The 19,930-nt window shown below is 45.5% G+C and overlaps 2 protein-coding genes across 2 annotated transcripts; one reads left to right on the top strand and one right to left on the bottom strand.

Moving 5' to 3' along the window:
- Nucleotides 1-4,972: 4,972 nt before the first annotated feature.
- Nucleotides 4,973-8,718, top strand: LOC123442903 (ATP-dependent 6-phosphofructokinase 6-like). Its single transcript, XM_045119083.1, has 11 exons — nucleotides 4,973-5,474; nucleotides 5,883-5,929; nucleotides 6,029-6,068; nucleotides 6,155-6,355; nucleotides 6,772-6,984; nucleotides 7,069-7,137; nucleotides 7,229-7,358; nucleotides 7,480-7,520; nucleotides 7,619-7,843; nucleotides 8,050-8,253; nucleotides 8,342-8,718. The coding sequence occupies exons 1-11, from the start codon at nucleotides 5,259-5,261 to the stop codon at nucleotides 8,555-8,557; spliced, it is 1,602 nt and encodes a 533-aa protein (XP_044975018.1). The 5' UTR covers nucleotides 4,973-5,258; the 3' UTR covers nucleotides 8,558-8,718.
- Nucleotides 8,719-9,400: 682 nt separating this feature from the next.
- On the bottom strand, nucleotides 9,401-12,307 carry LOC123442904 (serine/threonine-protein kinase Aurora-2). The gene is made up of 9 exons (XM_045119084.1): nucleotides 12,190-12,307; nucleotides 11,550-11,660; nucleotides 11,020-11,166; nucleotides 10,837-10,932; nucleotides 10,649-10,744; nucleotides 10,467-10,563; nucleotides 10,239-10,356; nucleotides 9,984-10,056; nucleotides 9,401-9,873 (listed from the first exon to the last, which is right to left on the bottom strand). Exons 1-9 carry the CDS (start codon nucleotides 12,223-12,225, stop codon nucleotides 9,772-9,774), a joined length of 876 nt encoding a protein of 291 aa, XP_044975019.1. The 5' UTR covers nucleotides 12,226-12,307; the 3' UTR covers nucleotides 9,401-9,771.
- Nucleotides 12,308-19,930: the final 7,623 nt, after the last annotated feature.

Consider the following 19,930-nt stretch of genomic DNA (forward strand, 5'->3'; position numbering starts at 1 on the left):
ATTTAAATAGGGCTCCATCTAAATTCATTGAGATGACGCCGTATGAACTATGGTTTGGCAAGAAACCTAAGTTGTCGTTTCTTAATGTTTGAGGTTGCGACTCTTATGTCAAAAGGCCTCAGCCTGATAAGCTTGAACCCAAAGCGGATAAATGCGTATTCATATGATACCCAAAGGAAACAGTTGGGTAGACCTTCTATCTCCGATCCGAGGGCAAAGTGTCGAAAGGCTATTCACACAAATGGATCATTAAGAGGAAGATGCACGCGGGCGGTAATGTCACCATCCATAAAGCTCGACTTGTGGCAAAGGGATTCTCACAAGTTCAAGGAGTTGACTATGATGAGACTTTCTCACCCGTAGCGATGCTTAAGTCTGTCAAAATCATGTTAGCAATAGATGCATTTTTCGATTATGAAATCTGGCAGATGGGTGTCAAAACAGCATTCCCTAACGATTTCTTTAAGGAAGAGTTGTATATGATACAACCAGAAGGTCTTGTCGATCCAAAGAATGTTGACATAGTATGAAAGCTCCATCGATCCGTTTATGGACTGGTGCAGGAATCTCAGAGTTGGAATCTTCACTTTGATGAGGTGATCAAAGCGTTTGGGTTTATACAAGTTTATGGAGAAGCTTGTATTTACAAGAAAGTGAGTGAGAGATCTATATCGTTTCTAATATTATATGTGGATGAAATATTGATGATTGGAAACAATATAGAACTCTTGGAAAGCATGAAGATATATCTGAATAAGAGTTTTTCAATGAAAGACCTTGGAGAAGTTGCTTACTTATTAGGCATCAAGATCTGTACATATAGATTAAGACGCTCGATAGGACTTTCACAAAGCATATAGCTTGATAAGATTTTGAAGAAGTTCAGAATGGATCAGTCCAAGAAGGGGGTCTTGCCTGTCCTGCAAGGTGTGAAGTTGAGTAAGCCTCAATGCCCAGCGTTAACAGAGGATAGAGAAAAGATGAGTGCCATCCCCTATGCTTCATCCATAGGCTCAATAATGTATGTGATGTTGTGCACAAGACCAGATGTCAGCCTTGCCATAAGTATGACCGGAAGGTTTCAAAGTGATCCAGGAATGGAACACCAACATCGGTCAAGAATATCCTTAAGTACGTGAAAGGACTAAGGAAATATTTCTCGTTTATGGAGGTGATAAAGGGCTCATCGTAAAGGGTTACGTCGATGAAAGCTTTGACATTGATTCGGATGACTCTAAGTCCCAATCTGGATACGTATTTATTCTAAATGGTGGAGCGGTAAGATGGTGTCGTTTCAAGCAAAGCGTGGTAGCTAATTCTACATGTGAAGTGGAGTCCATAGCTGCTTTGGAAGCAGCGAAGGAAGGTGTCTGCATGAAGCAGTTCATGACGCATCTTGGAGTTGTGCCCAATGCACTGGATCCAATGACCTTGTTTTGTGACAACACTAGTGACATTTCTCTAGCCAAGGAACAAAGGTTTCACAAAAGGAACATACACATAAAGCGACGCTTCAATTCCATCCACGATTACATCAAGGAGGAGGACATAAACATTTGAAAGTACATATAGATATGAATGTTGCAGATCCATTGACTAAACCTCTTCCACGGTCAAAACATGATGAGCACTAGAGCTCTACGGGTGTTAGATTAATTACCTTGTAATACTAAAATATTGACTCTAATGCAAGTGGGAGACTGTTGGAAATATGCCCTAGAGGCAATAATAAAGTGGTTATTATTATATTTCCTTATTCATGGTAATTGTTTATTATCCAAGCTATAATTGTATTGATTGGAAACTCAACTACATGTCTGGATACATAGACAACGAAGTGTCCCTAGTAAGCCTCTACTGTACTAGCGCGTTTATCAAATATGACTAAGGTTTCCTAGCCATAGACATGAGTTGTCATTTGATAACGGGATAACATCATTAGGAGAATGATGTGATGGACAAGACCCAAACCGTAAGCATGGCGTTTGATCGTATCCAGTTTACTCCTATTGCTTTCTGCATGTCAATGTATATGTTCCTATGACCATGAGATAATGAAGCTCACTCACACCGGAGGAATAACTTATGTGTATCAAACGTCACAACGTAACTGGGTGATTATAAAGATGATCTACACGTATCTTCGAGGGTGTCTGTTGAGTTGGCATGGATCAAGACTGGGATTTGTCACTCCGTGTGACGGAGAGGTATCCTGGGGCCCATTTGGTAATACAATATCACAATAAGATTGCAAGCAATGTGACTAAGGAGTTAGTCACGGGATCTTGTATTACGAAACGAGTAAAGAGACTTGCCGATAACGAGATTGAATTAGGTATGGAGATACCGACGATCGAATCTCGGGCAAGTAATATACTGATGGACAAACGAAACTGCATACGGGATTAGCTGAATCCATGACATCTTTGGTTCGACCGACATAGATCTTTGTAGAATTTGTAGGAACCAATATGGGCATCCAGGTCCCGCTATTGGTTATTGACCGTACAGGTGTCTTGGTCATGTCTCCATAGTTCTCAAACTCGCAGGGTGTGCACACTTAACGCTCGGTGATGATATAGATATAGTTGAGTTATTGTGTTGGTGACCGAAGGTTGTTCGGAGTCCTGGATGAGATCCTGGACATGACGAGGGGCTTCAGAATGGTCCAGAGGTAAAGATTGATATATAGGAATTTCCGTTTTGGTCACCAAAAAAATTCGGGCATCATCGGTAATATATCGGGAAGTGCCGAAAGGGTTCCGGGGTTCATCAGAAGGGGTCCACCACCCTCGAAGGGGCCACATGGGCTGAGTTGGGTGCACACCAGCCCCTAGTGGACTGGGCGCCCCTCCCCACCTAGGCCCATGCGGCTAAGGGTTGGTGGAGGGTTGGCCCAAGGGTGGCGCCACCTTTCTTGGTGGCCAAGCCCCACGCCTTGGGGAAACCCTAGGGCGCAGCCCTCCTCCCTCCCTCCTATATATACAAGAGGAGAGGGAGGGCAGCCACACCTGAATAAGCCACAGTGCTGCCCTCCTCTCTCTCTTGTAGTATTTCTTACTGCCACCATGTTGTTGTGCTGCCAGAGAACTCGGTTACTACTTCATCTACGCTCGTTGGATCGAGGTGGTGAAGACGTCATCGGGTTGTACGTGTGCTAAATGCGGAGGTGTCGTCCGTTCGACACTTGATCGAGACGTTCGTGATCGGATCACGGGACAAATCGTGATTGGATCGCGAAGACGTTTGACTACAACAACCGCGTTTCTCAATGCTTCCGTTTAGCGATCTACAAGGGTATGTAGACGCACTCTCCCTCTTGTAGATGTTGATCTCCATAGATTGATCTTGGTGAGCGCAGATTTTTTTTTGTTTCCCATGCGACGTTTCCCAACATCAGCTACCATCTTTTTTTGGTTGAGACTCATTGCCTTCTCCACATATGTTGTAGTGTTGCGCCTGCCCTTACTCTTTCTCTCGACATCCTTGTACTCCTACCTAATCTCCCTGTATCATCCTCATCAGTACCATTGTCCTCAATTCCATCACTTTGCTTTGAATTATCTTTACCACTTGCACGTACTTCATCATACCAATACATTTGATTTTAATAATCTTCATCGCCTCTAGGTACTTAATCATCTCAATAACTTTGTTGTGTGGTTTCATTATCAATAATATCCTCAACAAAAATGTCCACTACACCTCCATCTCTTACATACAAGAGCATAGACTTCATAGAATTTCCTGAAACCAATGCCATCAATTCATCACACAATTTTTTCCAGGGCATAAGCAATACACCATCATGATTGCTTCTCTCTCAGCAACACAATCATGCACTTTCAGATTTGCAATCAGACATACTAAGCTCAAACCGCGAAGCTCTACATGAGAAAATTTCTCTCCGCCCCCAAAGTATTCCAAATACTCACACACAGGACACGGTTGAAATGAAACCACACAATCAAGAGATCTAGTGGGGATACATTCAATCTAAAGTGGAGACAAAAAAAATTGTTACTACTCTAACTGAAAGTAAAATCTAAACAATCAAATTTTTAATAACGTACCATAAAATTGGTTTAAATGGTACGCAATTGATGGAAATCACTTGCTCTTCTTCACCAACGGACTTCCACCTTACTTATGAGCTCTCCACCACCACCAATCACCGGCGACACAAAATATACCTTAAATATTATGGTTTTCGAGGAGGATTGGGGACAGCTGATGCGAGTGAATAAGGATGGGAAGAGCAGGGTAGAAGAACTTGCTAAGCGCTAAAGTGGTAAGGCGCGTCACCACCATTCGTGGGTATGTGGCGACGAAATATGTCGATGTCGTCGGGAAGGAGGGTTGCTTTGGTGGGGTGGATCGGGGTGGGGCTCAGGGGACAAGCAGCGGCAATGCAACGACGTTGGTCGCCGCTTACCGGCGATGGTCGAAGTCAATTGCGGCAGGCATGGTAGCAGTGAGGACATGTCTCTGAGGAAGAGTAGGGGTAGCGAGTGAGACACAAAAGGGCGATCCAACTTTTTATAGTCCTCCAAACCTTATGCTAAGTTGGCATATGCCTAGTCGACATTCACTGCTGCCAAAAAAACGCTTGATCAATGGAAAACCGAGATCAGGGTTGAGTTTTGAATCTTATGGTAATTTGAGGTTGTATTTCAACTGATTTCAATGGTCAAAATCATAAATTAAATTGATTTGTTAGTTGAGGGATGGAATATGAACTTTTCTCTGAAAACTAAACTCAATTCAAGCAAAGTGGGCGATGTTTTTTCACTCAAATAAATACCAGGACGACCTAAAAAGAGAAATGCACCCTACACGCCGCATCAGTGCCCCGTGATAGAGGACATCCAATCGGACACTGACAAGACGACCCCCGGCGACATTTCTTCTCGCGCAAGGCCAGCACGAAATGGCACGCCCGTAAATAGGCCGAAACCCGGATGCCCCTCGCGGGAACCCCGCGAAGTTTCCCACCTCCCATCCCCTCTTCTCCCCTCGTGCGGCCGTCAAACCCCGTCGCCGCCGTCAAACCCAGCCTGCTAACGGCGGCGCGGACGGCGCTAATCCGAATATATAATCCCCCGCCCCCGCGGCTCTCCTCCCCACACACCAAGAGCAAGAGCGAGAGGATCACTCCCAGAATCACCGGCTAAGCTTAAGCTCCCTCGTGATCTCAAAACCACCTCTTTTTCCCCCCACTTTCCACCTCGTGCTCACCGACGGGGTCCCTCCCTGCCATGGAGGCCGTCGGCGTCGCCCCCGCCCCCGCGGCGGTGGCGGTGGCGGAGCAGAAGATGAAGCTTCTCGAGCCGAGGAAGGAGCCCCTCGCCTCCGCCGCCGCCGCCGCCAAGGCGCCGTGCAAGTGGGCGATGAAGAAGAAGCTCGTGGGCGGCGACGCCGGCTACGTGCTCGAGGACGTGCCCCACCTCACCGACTACATGCCCGAGCTCCCGGTGCGTGCCTGAGCCCCCGTGCTCCTCCTGCCGTCCCCCGCTTCTCGATCGGCCGCCTCAGTCCGGTTGATTTCCCGTCGCGGCCTCGCGGGGATCATCAGCTCGGAGCTGCCCAAGTTCTTCTGCTTTCCCGGGGCCCCTTTTTGGCGCCCTTCCGTGGATTCTCGCATCTTTTTGTCACGCATTTTTTTTTTGCCGATTCTAGTTTGGATTCGAGCAGAAACTGATCGACATGCAGCTCAGCTGCTCCAGTAATTTTGGAGCACGGGGAAATCAGTCGACCGATCGATCGATCCCCGGAAGAAACTGAAATTTCAGTTTCTGTGTGCGATTTGTCTGCAGATTACAGTTACAGAATCCTTGAATTGAATCGATTGCTCACCTACTGTTACCGTTGATGATCTGCAGACGTACCCGAATCCACTCCAGGACAACCCTGCCTACTCGGTCGTCAAGTAAGAATTCCCCTCCTCTCTTTGCCCTGCGCAGCTCAGTTTCCCGAAGCTGACCGCCTGACCTTTCTTCCTGCTCCAACCACGTGTTGTCCATCCCAGGCAGTACTTCGTCAACACGGACGACACCGTCACGCAAAAGGTGAGAAATTTTCCGTGAATTATATGCTTTTGGGCGAGCAGAATACGAGGTAATCTGCTGAGGCTGACTTTGTGGATGGATTGCAGATTGTTGTTCGCAAGACCAGTGCGAGAGGCACACACTTCCGGCGCGCCGGGCCGCGGCAGAGGGTCTACTTCCAGCCCGATGAGGTGAACGCCGCCATCGTCACCTGCGGCGGCCTCTGCCCCGGGCTCAACACGGTCATCCGCGAGCTCGTCTGCGGGCTGTACGACATGTACGGTGTCACCAGCGTCGTTGGCATAGAGGTGAGGACTTCTGGAGTTGCTGCTCTTGTTTGTTTTGCATGTGTAAATTACAATGCTCCGGCTAGTATTTTAGGATTAGCATAGTGCTTTGTTATGATGCTAACGATGCTCGGCTGGTTAATTACAGTGGCTGATTTTGACTTCTTAGAAATGTGTGATTTAGAACATACTGCCTGAGAATACAATATTGATGGTGACACCAATAACATTTTTAGCTGTCACCTAGTAACAATGATGCTGCAATGTTGATAAGCCTGAAACTGCTTACAAATGTGTACTTTGGAACAAACTGCCTGAGAATACAATACTGATGGTGACATTAATAAGCATTTTTTGCTTGCACTTCACGACATGGTGTTGTCATTTGTCAAGTCTGTTTTTGTTTTTAACACAACTCTGGATGTGCAATACTGCAGGGTGGATACAAGGGCTTCTACTCTCGAAACACCGTTACATTGACACCCAAGTCAGTGAATGACATCCACAAGAGAGGGGGGACCATTCTTGGAACTTCAAGGGGAGGACATGACACTGCCAAAATTGTGGATAGTCTTCAGGACCGTGGCATTAACCAGGTCTACATTATTGGAGGTGATGGTACCCAGCAAGGCGCTTCCGTAATATATGAGGTAACAACGATTGCTACTGCAGGAAGGCCCCAATCAGATGCACAATGCCATGTCTCATATACAAGTGTTTAAACTTAATTTCAGGAAGTACGTAGACGGGGCCTCAAATGTGCAGTGGTTGGTGTCCCAAAGACCATAGATAATGATATCGCGGTACTTGCCCTCTTTCCATCGCTCCTGCATTTGTGTCAAGACTGATTGTTCTCCACATCTGGTTGTGATTTTGATGTTGAATTGTCCACAGGTGATTGACAAATCTTTTGGATTTGACACTGCTGTCGAGGAGGCTCAAAGAGCTATCAACGCTGCTCATGTTGAAGCTGAAAGTGCAGAGAATGGCATTGGTGTTGTGAAGTTAATGGGCCGCAACAGCGGTATGTCTCTTCCCTTGTTACAAACTTGCAGTCACATCTTCAAGCAACACCTACTCCTGCATATTCTTAAGGAAAGTGGTTTTAAGTAAATAATAATCAGTTATAAATTCTATTGATGCAGGGTTCATCGCAATGTATGCTACTCTAGCTAGTCGTGATGTGGTATGTTGTTATCATTCTATAAGTTCATTACACTGATCAATATATTAACAGTAATGTCGAGTCAAAGACTGACCACTTTGCTTTGCTTGTTATCTCAGGATTGTTGCTTAATCCCAGAGTCTCCCTTCTACCTTGAAGGAAAAGGGGGCCTCCTTGAGTTCGTCGAGAAACGGCTCAAGGACAGTGGGCATATGGTCATTGTGGTGGCCGAGGGTGCTGGCCAAGATCTTATAGCCCAAAGCATGAATTTTGTGGACACTCAGGATGCTTCTGGAAATAAGCTGCTTCTGGATGTTGGCCTTTGGCTATCCCAGAAGATCAAGGTCATACTCCTGGTCCAAACTTTCCTTTCCTTGTCAATGTGGGGACAGCCAATGCTCTTTATCTCTTTGGCTCATTCAAGTATATTAGCATTTAGTCATGATAGAATTAGCAAGAAGCCACTTGTTAGTAGATTGAATGTTTGAAGCCGAAAGAAAGTCCTGGTCATGTTCCACTACTGAATTGCTTGGCTTTCTTCATCATGCAGGATCATTTCAAGAAGAAGACTAACTTCCCCATAACTCTCAAGTACATTGACCCGACATACATGATCCGCGCGGTCCGGTCAAACGCCTCGGACAACGTCTACTGCACTCTGCTTGCGCACAGCGCCCTCCATGGCGCCATGGCAGGATACAGTGGCTTCACCGTCGCGCCCGTGAATGGCAGACACGCTTACATCCCATTCTATGTAAGTACATCAGAATACAGTGATCAACCCTGCCTTCGGTTGAACTCCTATCAAACCTTATGCTGATAGTCTAATTTTTTGGCTGCAGAGAATCACCGAGAAGCAGAACAAGGTCGTGATCACTGATAGGATGTGGGCGAGGGTGCTGTGCTCGACGAACCAGCCGTGCTTCCTCAGCCACGAGGACGTGGAGAACATGAAGCACGACGACGACGAGCGCCACCACCTGCACAACACGCAGCTCCTCGACGGCGCACCGGCAAAGTGTTCACCCAACTGTAATGGATCAGCTGGAGCAGAGTGAGAGGCACAAAGCTATTGGGATTTGGGATGGATATATTGAGCATGTGTAGTTATAGCCATCTTTTTTTTAACTTTCTCTTGTGTTTTTTTTAGCTTGCCTTGTAGTAGAGACTTCACCGAAGAATTACTGTATAATTATAAATAAGGGTTCCACGATAGCAATCTTTTGTGGTAGGAGCTCGATTTTGTAGATTAGAAAAGGATAAGTTTTAGATTCGAGCTCTTCGCAACAGAAACTATTTTGCAACAATTCATCTGAATACTGGTTTATTCAGTTGTAAAGAGTTGCATAAAATCAGCACCCCCCCCCCCCCCTCCTTTAGTAATGTACCTTTTTCTATAGTTGTAATGAGGCAAGCTTTTTATCGGTATAGATTTTTTTAAACCTGGGTCTAGGCGCTCATGATTAAGCAAAAGTAATAATAGTAAACAGAAGTCAAAAGAATGTGCAACTTGTGACGACTAGAAAAAAATGTAAAAATAATCTTGGTCGTTGCAAAAATGACTTTTGTGGTATGTTGGCAAAATAAGATAAAATTGTGTTAATAGTGCTTAATTTTCTATGCAAAATAAGATAAAATTGCAAGCACAAATTGTGTGAATCTTAATGCCGGTTTCAGATGCATATGTACCACGATTTTTATTTTTACGATGCTACGGCGTGCTTTCGCTGGCCTGAACCATTTTCATTGTAGATAGCACCTGACACCCACATTAGGAACAAGGAACTGCACCCAAAACACACAAGAAAGTCATTTCGTCAATACAATTGCGCACCACGGTTTATTTTTGGCATTTTATTCACTTTTGTTTGAAATCAATGTTGAACAAAAAGTTCTGCAGGTTGAACAAAGTCTCCACAAAGGAGATTTCTTAATCTGAACCTGAATAATAACAATTACAAGGCACCGGATAAGAACTTCAGGAACCTCCAATATATGGACCAAATAATTGAGTCGTCCAACAAGAGATACACAGAGTAGGATACAGACACCCGCTACACAACATAAACATTACAGCACACACACACTTGATACCGCTGCTATTCTTGGCTCCAAATCTTCATCGAGTAAAGCTGAAGCTTCAATGAACATTATACACGCGGCTGCAGGAGCAACAGTGGTAGTACAGGCACGGCTAACGAAAGCCAGACATGACAACAATGAAATAACTCAGAGCCCTGGATCGAGGGCACAGGAGCAGTCGGGCCAAGTTCTACCCTCTGTAAACGCCCGAGGGGTCAGCGTTTTGGACGATCCAGGGGTGCTCCAGAACCTTGTGGAGGGGTAGGCGGTGAGCTGAGTTCTTTACAAGCATCTGCAACAAGACCGGAACAAACAGACCATTTGTAAGATAGACACATTTTCAGCACAGGACATGTCATATTAACTATTTTCTTGTTGTAATCATGATCAGAAGTCAGTTACCTGTGAAATGAGGTCCTTCGCAGCAGGAGATACAAACGGTTTCGACGGGAACTTCAGATCCACTTTTACTATCCTGTATTTTGAACAAGGCAGTTTCAGAGACAGCAATTGCTTATAAGGGTGCGAAGGGAGCTAAGTAGAGTTGCATGGATTTGAAACTAACTGTAATCTCTCGATCATGAAGATTTAAACATGTGATTCAATTGAAATGACTTATGGTGCAATACTGCAAATGTAGTATCACTGCTGAGTTACCTTCGATATGTCTCAGAGTGTTCTTTGGCTTCAAAAGGTGGGAGCCCATAAAGGAATTCATAACATAGGATGCCCAAGCTCCATATGTCTACATGGTAATCGTGCTCTGTCTTCTCCACTGCAAACATGCAACAAGTTGAGAGGCAAGTAAAGCTAATAGTAGAAATTTGTGGTATTCTATTTCACCATGAATCAGCTGTGACACTGAAGTAAATGAAAGGAAAGTACCCATTTCAGGAGGCAGATAATCTAAAGTCCCACACATTGTCCTCCTTCGGTTAAAGGTATGAACAGACCAGCCGAAGTCAGCAATCTTCAGCTCGCCCTATTATGAAAGCATATACCTATTGTAAACACCAGAGAGCATACTGTTCCGGATCATAAAAAGTGAAGCAAAGTAGTGCAAATACCTGCACCCCAACTAAAAGGTTTTCCGGTTTAATATCTCGATGTATCACGTGCTTCCCGTGAAGATAAATCAGGGCACGTGCCAATGATGCAATGTACTGAAAATAAAAACAAGGAAAGTTCAGCTACTACTTTTGAATAGTGGGTAGATGATACATTTACCACGAACACATTCAGAGCATATACTTACAGTTGCGGAGCGTCTTTCAGAGAAATGCTTGCATCTCTGCAACTCCTTGTAGAGCTCTCCTTTTGCAGCATGTTCCAAGATTAGGTAAACACGGGTCTGCAAAATTCATATGGAACTGGTGATCAGACGAGGGTGAAATGAAGCAATAATGATTCTCCGTGTTATAGTTGGGCCAATCTGTACCTGATCATAAAAATACCCATATAAGCGAAGAATATTGGGGTGCCTAAGGTGACTCTGGATCTCTACTTCGCGCCGCAGCTGATGCTCCACCTGGGATTGCTTCAGTTGGCTCTTGAAAAGAACTTTCAAAGCTACAATGTGACTACTCTGTTTCCATGGAAAGAAAATAGTGTAAGAGTTCGTTGATTGCTAAGACTCCTGCCATCTTGAGCCAAATAACCAAATTGTACTACTGTAAGAAATAGATCTGAGCTCTAATTATTACATAGTATTAGCTATACTTGTTATCTAATCAGCTCGGCGAAACATAAATTCCTTCAGTCAGATTATGATGCTGCATTATTTGAGATTAGCTAGACTCCTGCTATCTTGAGCCAAATAACCAAATTGTACTACTGTAAGAAATAGATCTGAGCTCTAATTATTACATAGCATTAGCTATACTTGTTATCTAATCAGCTCGGCGAAACATAAATTCCTTTAGTCAGATTATTGATACTGCATTATTTGAGATTAGCTAGAGTAGTTACCCTCTTCTCTCTGGCCAAGTAGACATGGCCAAACTTGCCCCTCCCAAGTGCTTTCCCAACATCGAAGTCGGACAACACCCACCGCTTCTCCTCCTGAGAATGCTGCGAAGGCTACAGAGAGGCAACAAAAATACACCATTACTGCTCCACTTCACCGGAAGAGTAGCATGCTCATGAAGCCCCATAGAATAAATTACCCAGAAGATGCATATTTTAAGCATGTATATAAGCCATTACAAGAAGCTGGTAATTTAGGGCCGCCCAGATCGAGAGGAAAACTAAGCAAATGCCAGAAAACTATGGGTTTGTTCGCTTTGCTGAGCACAAAAATATAATCTTGAACCAACCAGGAAGGGAACAGGTCCCGGACCCTTTCAACGCCTGACATCAGCTAGCAAACCCTAGCCACCAGCCCACCCCAAAACGCCCAGGGGAAGCAGAACAGAGCAAATCGCCAACTAAATCCAGCGCCATAGCACGAGCGCACAGCCCTCCCAGGAACAACCGGGCGTCGAATCCCAAGAACCCGCCGCTGTGCGTCCCCGCCGGGGGCCGCCGGGATTGCTTGCGCGCAAGGGACGCGGGGATGAGATCCAGCGAGGGGAGGCGGGGGAGGAGGGGCGACGGCGAGCACGCGTACCTTCTCCTCGCTGCGCGAATCCGTGGAGATCGCCATGGCTGGCCGGCCGGCGGCTGCGGAGCGGGGGAGCGGAGGGGGGGAGGAGCGGCCGGGCAGGGGCGGGGGCGGGTTTGGAATTGGGGAAAGATCTGGATCGCGGATTTTGGAGGTTTAAAGGCTCTTGCAGCGGCCTCAACGGTCGGATTGATTTGCCCTGCTGGCCTGGTTGAGTAAGTGCGTGCGTGCCACTCACGTGCGCGGTCGAGAGCCGTTCGATCGCGTTGACAGAGCTTCAAATGGGCTCTGGACTCGGCCCCGAAAGTTGAGAGATTGAAAACGGCCTCGTGTGTACTTGGTCGTGGATGGGCTGAGATGCTGGGCCTCATTGCTTTTGGAAAATCAAATTATAACACCTCGGAATCGAGCGCTTCTTCCGGAGCAACCTAACAAGCACTTCCGTGCGCCGTCACTTGAAACGTTTTTAGCCGTCATCACGTGTCGCGCTCTGAACGTTTTCTCCGATTTTTTTTTTATTTTTTTATTTTTTTTTCTCACGCGTTTTCGCCTTTTTAGATTGGTTTATTTATTTGTTTTTTATGTTTCGGTTTTCACTGTTCTTTCTTAGCTTCCTGACGATTTTTTTTATGAAAAGCATATTTTCTGTTTTTTTCGTGAGAGGTTCAGTTTTATTTTCACGAGAGGCGCAGTTTTGCTTCCGGAAACGGAAAAAAACGTGTTTTTTGTTTTTTACTAGAGGCATGGTTTTGCTTCGCGCGAGAGGCATGATTTTGCTTCCGCAAGACGCATGCGCGAGAGGCATGATTTTGCTTCCGCAAGACGCACGGCTTTGCCGTGCCTCTCGTAAAGGGAAAAAAATGTGTTTTCTATTTTTTTCGCGAGAGGCACGATTTTGCCTTTGTGAGAGGCACGTTTGTGCCTTTTGAAAAGGGAAAAACGAGTTTTTTTACAAGAGGCAGGATTTTTCTTGTGTGAGAGGCACTGTTTTGCCTTCGTAAAGGAAAAAAACATGTTTTCTAATTTTTTACAATTTTTTTGGTCCGGGTTTTTTTGTAAAAAAAAGTTTGTCAAAACTATCAACATGGGATTTAGTTTGAAGATCTCGACGTGAGAAATCTAATGGTGAAAACGGTTTGAGATTTGAACGCACGATTTAGAAGATAAAACATTTTAAAAATACAAATCTATGAAAAAATGGAAAACTCCCACGTTGCGACAGCTGACATGCATTCAGTGAGCCACTTATCGCAACGTGGGGAGATGAGAGTGATCTTTGAAAGGAGTACTCCCTAATTAGTGATTTTGGCTTCTTGTGCCTGATCTTTAACAACAACGTTTTTGGGGGTGTCTAAGAAAAGTCTTAACTCGAGATAACATGTTCGCGCGTCGCCATGTGGATGAGTCCACTTCTCTGTTCTATAATTAAAAAAGAATGTCTTCAGTATCTATTCTTTAATTATTATTATTTTTGAGAACCATCCTCTTGACATTTTATTTATCTCAGGGGATCACATCTAATTGTAGAATGTCAATACAATTTTTAGGGATTACGAAGTGAGAAATAAAGCCTCACTCTAAACCTAGAGCTCTTTTAGCACATATATGAGCAGAAAAATTTGCTTCTCGTCCCGTTTGTCCATCTCATAACAAATTCCTTTTAGCTCATTTAATAGCCTAAACAAGATTGAAAGGGCTTTCCTTTGGTCCGGCGCGGACAAGATAACGGGATCCAAATGCAAGGTCAATTGGGAAACAGTTTGTAGACCAAATGTGTATGGTGGCCTAGGGGTGCTCAATACCGACAATTTTGCAAGTGCTTTGGGTCTAAGATGGTCATGGTATGAGTGCCCCGCAAGTTATGGGTGGGATTTGATAATCTTGCATCGATGATGACCTCGAGTTTTTCTATGCCTCTACTGCTATCATCATGGGGGACGACGCCCAAATTCGGGACTCCACTTATCTACTTGGGCGCAATCCCAATGATATTGCATCACTAATCTTTGAGGCCTCAACGAGAAAGGATTGGAAGGTGTGCGGGTGTAACGACTAAGATGCGGTCCTTTCCGATTTGGGGAACGAGGCCCCGAATTAGAAAGAAGCGCATCTAAGCGTTTCACAAGCACGGTAACATAAAACATACATAAATAATAACAGAATGACAATAAGGGATTCAACTGTCATCTCATAAATATATCAGAGTACATCACGCATCCAAACAAGGTAGTTCCGCTACGGACTAAAAAACATGAGAAATGACTATGCTACCCTGCATGCTTGCCCATGATCACGACCACGCCTCAGTCTTCTGGGTAGTTCACGTACAGGCGGCCGTTCTCCTCATCGTACTGCCACGCCAGCTGCGTGCCGTCGGGATCACCTGTCTCGGGGGTATCTGAACCTGTTGGTGTTGTGGAGGAATCTGTGAGCAACGGGGACTCAGCAATCTATGACCTCGGTGCCAGAACTAGTCAAGTTATTAGGTAAGGAAAGTGGAGTATTTAGGTTGTAGCATCCTAAGCTTTATATGGTGGCTAACTTACGTAGAACAAGTATTGAAGGTGGTCTATACTAACGGTCGATGTTTAGCTGATCACTAAGGGATCCTGAACACCTACTTATGTCAATCATAACCCCACCGTGTTTCCGATCGAAGAAAGATCTTCGAAGGGGGCAGTCACGGCTACGCACACAGTTGGCAATTTTATTAGCTTATGTTTAAGTTGTCTATTACCGGATGTTAACAAATATTCCAAGTTGCCACATAACCGCGGGCACGGCTTTCCGAAAGATTAAACCCTGCAGGGATGCTCCAACTAGTCCATCACAAACGTACACGGGCCGCAAAGTAATCCTCTATCACGAATCTCGTGATCTCGTCGGATTCCTTAGAGGAAAACCTCAACTCTGGGGAGAACCAAAGCTTCACCGGGATTCATATACGCAAGATATATCGCTAAGGTAAGACAAGACTAGCAGGACCTCCCGTCGTGTCGACGACCCCGATAAGAGCCGCGTATCTCAGTCTCAGGACACGACAGATGGAACTAGCTACGAGAACCAAACCTCAAGTTTCCCTGTGGTGGCCCCGCAGGCAGACCAGGTTGGACCAACACTCATGAGGAGCACTGGCCCGGGTTGTTGATTAAAGATCCTCGGGGTGATCATTCCCTATGCAGATTATTATTAAGTGATTAGCAAATTAACACCAATGTTGGGTCCTGCCGGACAAGTCTTAACACTACGCGATTTATCAAGGGGGGTCCCATAACAACCCCGAACGTGTTAGGAGCGATCATTATGGAATCAAACACCGGTAGCCGGTAACTATGGCAGCAATAACGGAAAAAAACACCCGTAAAAGGCTAGGCCTTCCGTTATTTACCAAGTATATAGGTGCATTAATTAAATAACAGAAATAAGATAATGATATCAAGCTCATGTTATCACATGAGACAAAGCACCTGCAACTAGCAACGCTAACATTAGTAGCTGAGCAAAGCCTACTTAGCCATTCAAGATTTGCTCAAGTGTTTGGGTTTCATGGCAATATCAGGAGGCAACTATTTTGGTGGTAGGCAGCGAGCATATGACAGAAGAAACGTAATCTAGCATAACAAGTCTAGAGATGGAATCAAGGTCATATCATCTTGCCTGTGATATCCTCAGCTTGGAACTGCTCTTGTTCGTCCTGCCCGTACTCTCCCGGATCCACGTACTCGTTCTCCGATCCCGGTGCTACCCACATAAAAATAGAATCCAATGAACAACAACACCTCAAGATGCAACAAGCACATGATGCATGAGATGAATATGAACATGCATCTCTATTCTACTCACTAGCACAAGCATGAGAAGTAAATACATGTTCCTGGACAGAGCTGCACCCTAAGATATCTTGACATGCATGAGAATAACATGATCATATGCGTCACGTGAAAACGATGCAAAACCATATAAAGAACATTACAAACGGAGCTACGGATCAACGGGAAACAACGAAACAAGAAATGAAGTGCTACGTGTCAAATACATCACAACACACTCCAATGGCATAACTCTGGCATTTCCAGGTTGTCAAGGCATAAAACAAACCAACATGGATGGGGTCGTGCAAAGAATAACACCACACCCTCATCTATGCACTCACAATCATCAAAACACCAAAACTACACAATCTGCCATAAACAGCATCATACCACTTTGAGAGCTACATGCAAAGCACCTACAACCACCCAAATATGCCAAATAAGATATGTGGAAGAAGCTATCGAAGAGTACTACAAGAACAAGCAAAAATACAAAGCAAAGGAGTTCCACACAGAAAGTTACACAGCTGCTAACTTGGCCAAAAATATAAGCAGATTCTCAGACTTAGTGAAAATCACAGATTTTCACTAATCTGGGATTTCAGCCACATGCCTACTTTGAATGAGCACCACTTGCACATATGAGTTCCTAAACATGAAACAAAACCAACATGCCTTAGAGGGGGTCACCCTCTAATGCCCCAACAAGGAGTCAACCTCTTGGGCTCACGACATCTCATGGAACCAAGCTCTAAACATAGAACAAATCTGAAATAAGTCATCTCCAGAAAGTGTTCCAATGGCAAAAATGACTTCACCAATGGATTCCTGGGATGATTCTACCCCAAAAACATATATATAACATATGCACTTGCATGGAACAAAATAGCACAAACTAGAAAAGAAACTCTACATGAAATCATATCTAGTGAATAGTGCATCATCACATGTGCTATTCACTAGAACAATACCTACACAAGCACGTGCACTCTAACAACACTAAATTGGTGCACATGAGGGGTAGACCTCATGCTCATGTGCCTTAGAACACCACCACACACCACACACATCAAGCACATGCATAAAATCACCTACACTTGCTAGTATCACCACCACTAGCTACACACACATCATGCACTCCACTCCTACACACACAAGTTAGCACATGTGCACATCCAAGGCTCACCAAGCCTTGGGCATGTGTAGGTCACCACACACTTACACACACATCGCATGACAAGAGCTGCTACATATACACAAGGTATGTGAGGGGGAAAACCCACACACACACTCACGTCACATATTGCACAAGAGGTGCAAATATACCACCCTTGGTGCTTGCACCACATTCATGCCATCAACATCACCACACACACTCCACAACATGTATGCTACACATCTATACATGCTAAGCTAACTCCCAAACATTAGCTAACTCACACAACACCTATGCACACAAGGTCCTTCACCTACACACAACACTACATAAACCTACTCATATGATATCTTCACATGCTAGCAAAATAAAAATACACAACAAAATATGGAAATAGACTAGCCTTACATAACCTGCCTCACAAGCACGAGCAGAGCACTGTTGCAAGAAACAAAAATACACATCAAAAGAGAAACATGGAAAAAAATAAAAGGGCTTGGGGGGGGGGTCGAACCCAAGCCCCTCTGGACCTCACCTGCTACTTTTGCCACTCTACTACTGCCACTGCTTCGACAGAGAAGGGAGGCTAACAGGGATATCTTCTCTGGATGCAGCTATGCTACTGTCGACAGAAAAAGAATCAAAAAAGGGGAGGTGCTCTCTCTCGGACTCGAACCCAGCACCTGCATACAACACACACGACATGCACGCACTGCAAACCACTGGGACACACATCAGGAGCTTGATAGAGAAGAGAAGACTGCAAGGTAACCTACCCAGGCACAAGATGCTTTGTTTCTCACAGAGATGCCAATGGTGGCGATCGCCAGCGCAGGCCCGAACGTGTTACTGCTGCTCTAGCCAGAGAGGGGATGATCTACGGCGAGCTACTACGCTGCTATTACGAGGGAGAGCATCTGCTCTGCTCCATCAACTACCGATCACACCACACAGACAACACACAGCAAGCATGGCTACTTCCTCTCGGGACAGAGAAGTGCCGGCGAGCCCTAGGCCGATCTACTCAAAGGGGAAGGAGGGAAGGAGACTAGCTCACCTAGGGAAGGAGGAGGGGGCGCCGATCGAAGGAGGAGGCCGGCTGGAGAGGAAGAAGCCCTGAAGGTACTCTGCCGTAGAACCGAAGAAGAGGAGGGAGGACACCGGGACCGAGTCGTAGACGTGGAGCTGGCCGTCGATGAGGATGCTCCCTGGCCTCACCGAGGACGGGAATGGAGCGCGGGGTGCTTCCCCGAGCCCCTGGACATGGCGGCGGCGCCGGACGACGACGGGAGGAGGGGTAGACGCCGGCGGGGTCCTTCTCTCTCTCTCAAACCTAGCATCAACACATCATACCACATCACATCCACTACAAGCACACCCACTTCAAACCTAGCATCAACACATCATACCACATCACATCACCACATCACAAGGATCACACCAACACATAAGCTCACAAGGCAATAACACAAGACATGGTATGAATGGGATGGCATGGATGCATGCATGCAAAAGAGAATAAAACAAGGGAAGCCTCACATGAAATATCACATAGCATAACCTCATGTCAATGACAAGTTGGACCCACATAGAGAAGGTTCCAAATATGGTAAGCTACACACTTGGGGCATTACAAACTCTCCTACACTACAAAAATATCTCGCCCCGAGATCTACGCCTGAAAGAACTCCGGAAATTCAGAACGGAGGTGACCCTCGCATTCCCAAGTAGCCTCTTTATCGGAATGGTGTGACCACTGCACTTTGATAAATTTGACAGTCTTGTTGCGGGTTTGCACTCAGTCGCCTCGAGAACCCCAACTGGATGCTCACGATAAGATAGGTCAGGCTGAAGGTCGATGTCTTGAAGATGAATAGTGCGCTCGGGGGTCTTGAAGCACCTCCAGAGCTGAGAAACATGGAACACATCATGCACATTTGCAAAGCTTGACGGGAGCTCGAGCTCGTACACAGGGTCGCCTCTCTTGCCAACAACTCTGAACGGACCAATGAAACCAGGCACAAGCTTGCCTTTGATGCCAAAGCGTTGCGTACCCTTCATAGGCGACACCTTGAGATTGACGAAGTCATCAAGCTCATAAGACATGTCATGATGCTTGCTATCCTAATAGCTCTTCTGACGGGACTGAGCTGCTCTGAGGTTGTCAGGAATGACCCGGCACATCTCCTCAGCTTCTTCTATTAGGTCATTCCCAAGGATCTGACGCTCGCCGGTCTCGGACCAGTTGAGCGGGGTACGACACTTCCTGCCATAGAGAATTTCAAATGGAGCCTTGCCAGAACTAGCTTGATAACTGTTGTTATACGAGAACTCCGCAAAAGGCAGGCAATCCTCCCACTTCATGCCAAAAGAGATAACACATGCTCTCAGCATATCCTCAAGAACTTGATTGACTCGCTCCACTTGACCACTAGTCTGAGGATGAAAAGCTGTGTTGAAGCGTATCTTCGTGCCCATTGCAGACTGAAAAGAGTCCCAGAACTTGGAAGTGAAGATACTTCCGCGATCCGAAGAGATCTTCATAGGCACGCCATGCAAAGACACAATCGTGGAAGTGTACAACTCTGCAAGCTGAGCTGCCGAAATGGATTCCTTGACTGGAAGAAAATGAGACACTTTACTCAACTTGTCGATGACGACGAAGATGGCATCATTACCCTTCTTGGACTTCGGAAACCCGGTGACGAAATCCATCTCAATGTGATCGAACTTCCACTCGGGAATGGGGAAAGGATGCAAAAGACCTGCTGGACGTTGA

The sequence above is a fragment of the Hordeum vulgare genome, chromosome 3H (genome assembly GCF_904849725.1).
Source record: "Hordeum vulgare subsp. vulgare chromosome 3H, MorexV3_pseudomolecules_assembly, whole genome shotgun sequence".
In the NCBI taxonomy this organism is placed as follows: Eukaryota; Viridiplantae; Streptophyta; class Magnoliopsida; order Poales; family Poaceae; genus Hordeum; species Hordeum vulgare.

Bases quoted from the DNA above. Each gene is read 5' to 3' on its own strand.
- LOC123442903 (XM_045119083.1), top strand. From the start codon at position 5,259: ATGGAGGCCGTCGGCGTCGCCCCCGCCCCCGCGGCGGTGGCGGTGGCG. The intron at 5,930-6,028 runs GTAAGAATTCCC...TGTCCATCCCAG, and splicing joins CCTGCCTACTCGGTCGTCAA to GCAGTACTTCGTCAACACGG. The intron at 7,138-7,228 runs GTACTTGCCCTC...AATTGTCCACAG, and splicing joins CCATAGATAATGATATCGCG to GTGATTGACAAATCTTTTGG.
- LOC123442904 (XM_045119084.1), bottom strand. From the start codon at position 12,225: ATGGCGATCTCCACGGATTCGCGCAGCGAGGAGAAG. The intron at 10,745-10,836 runs GTAAGTATATGC...TTTTATTTTCAG, and splicing joins CTGAAAGACGCTCCGCAACT to TACATTGCATCATTGGCACG. The intron at 9,874-9,983 runs GTAACTGACTTC...GTCTTGTTGCAG, and splicing joins CGAAGGACCTCATTTCACAG to ATGCTTGTAAAGAACTCAGC.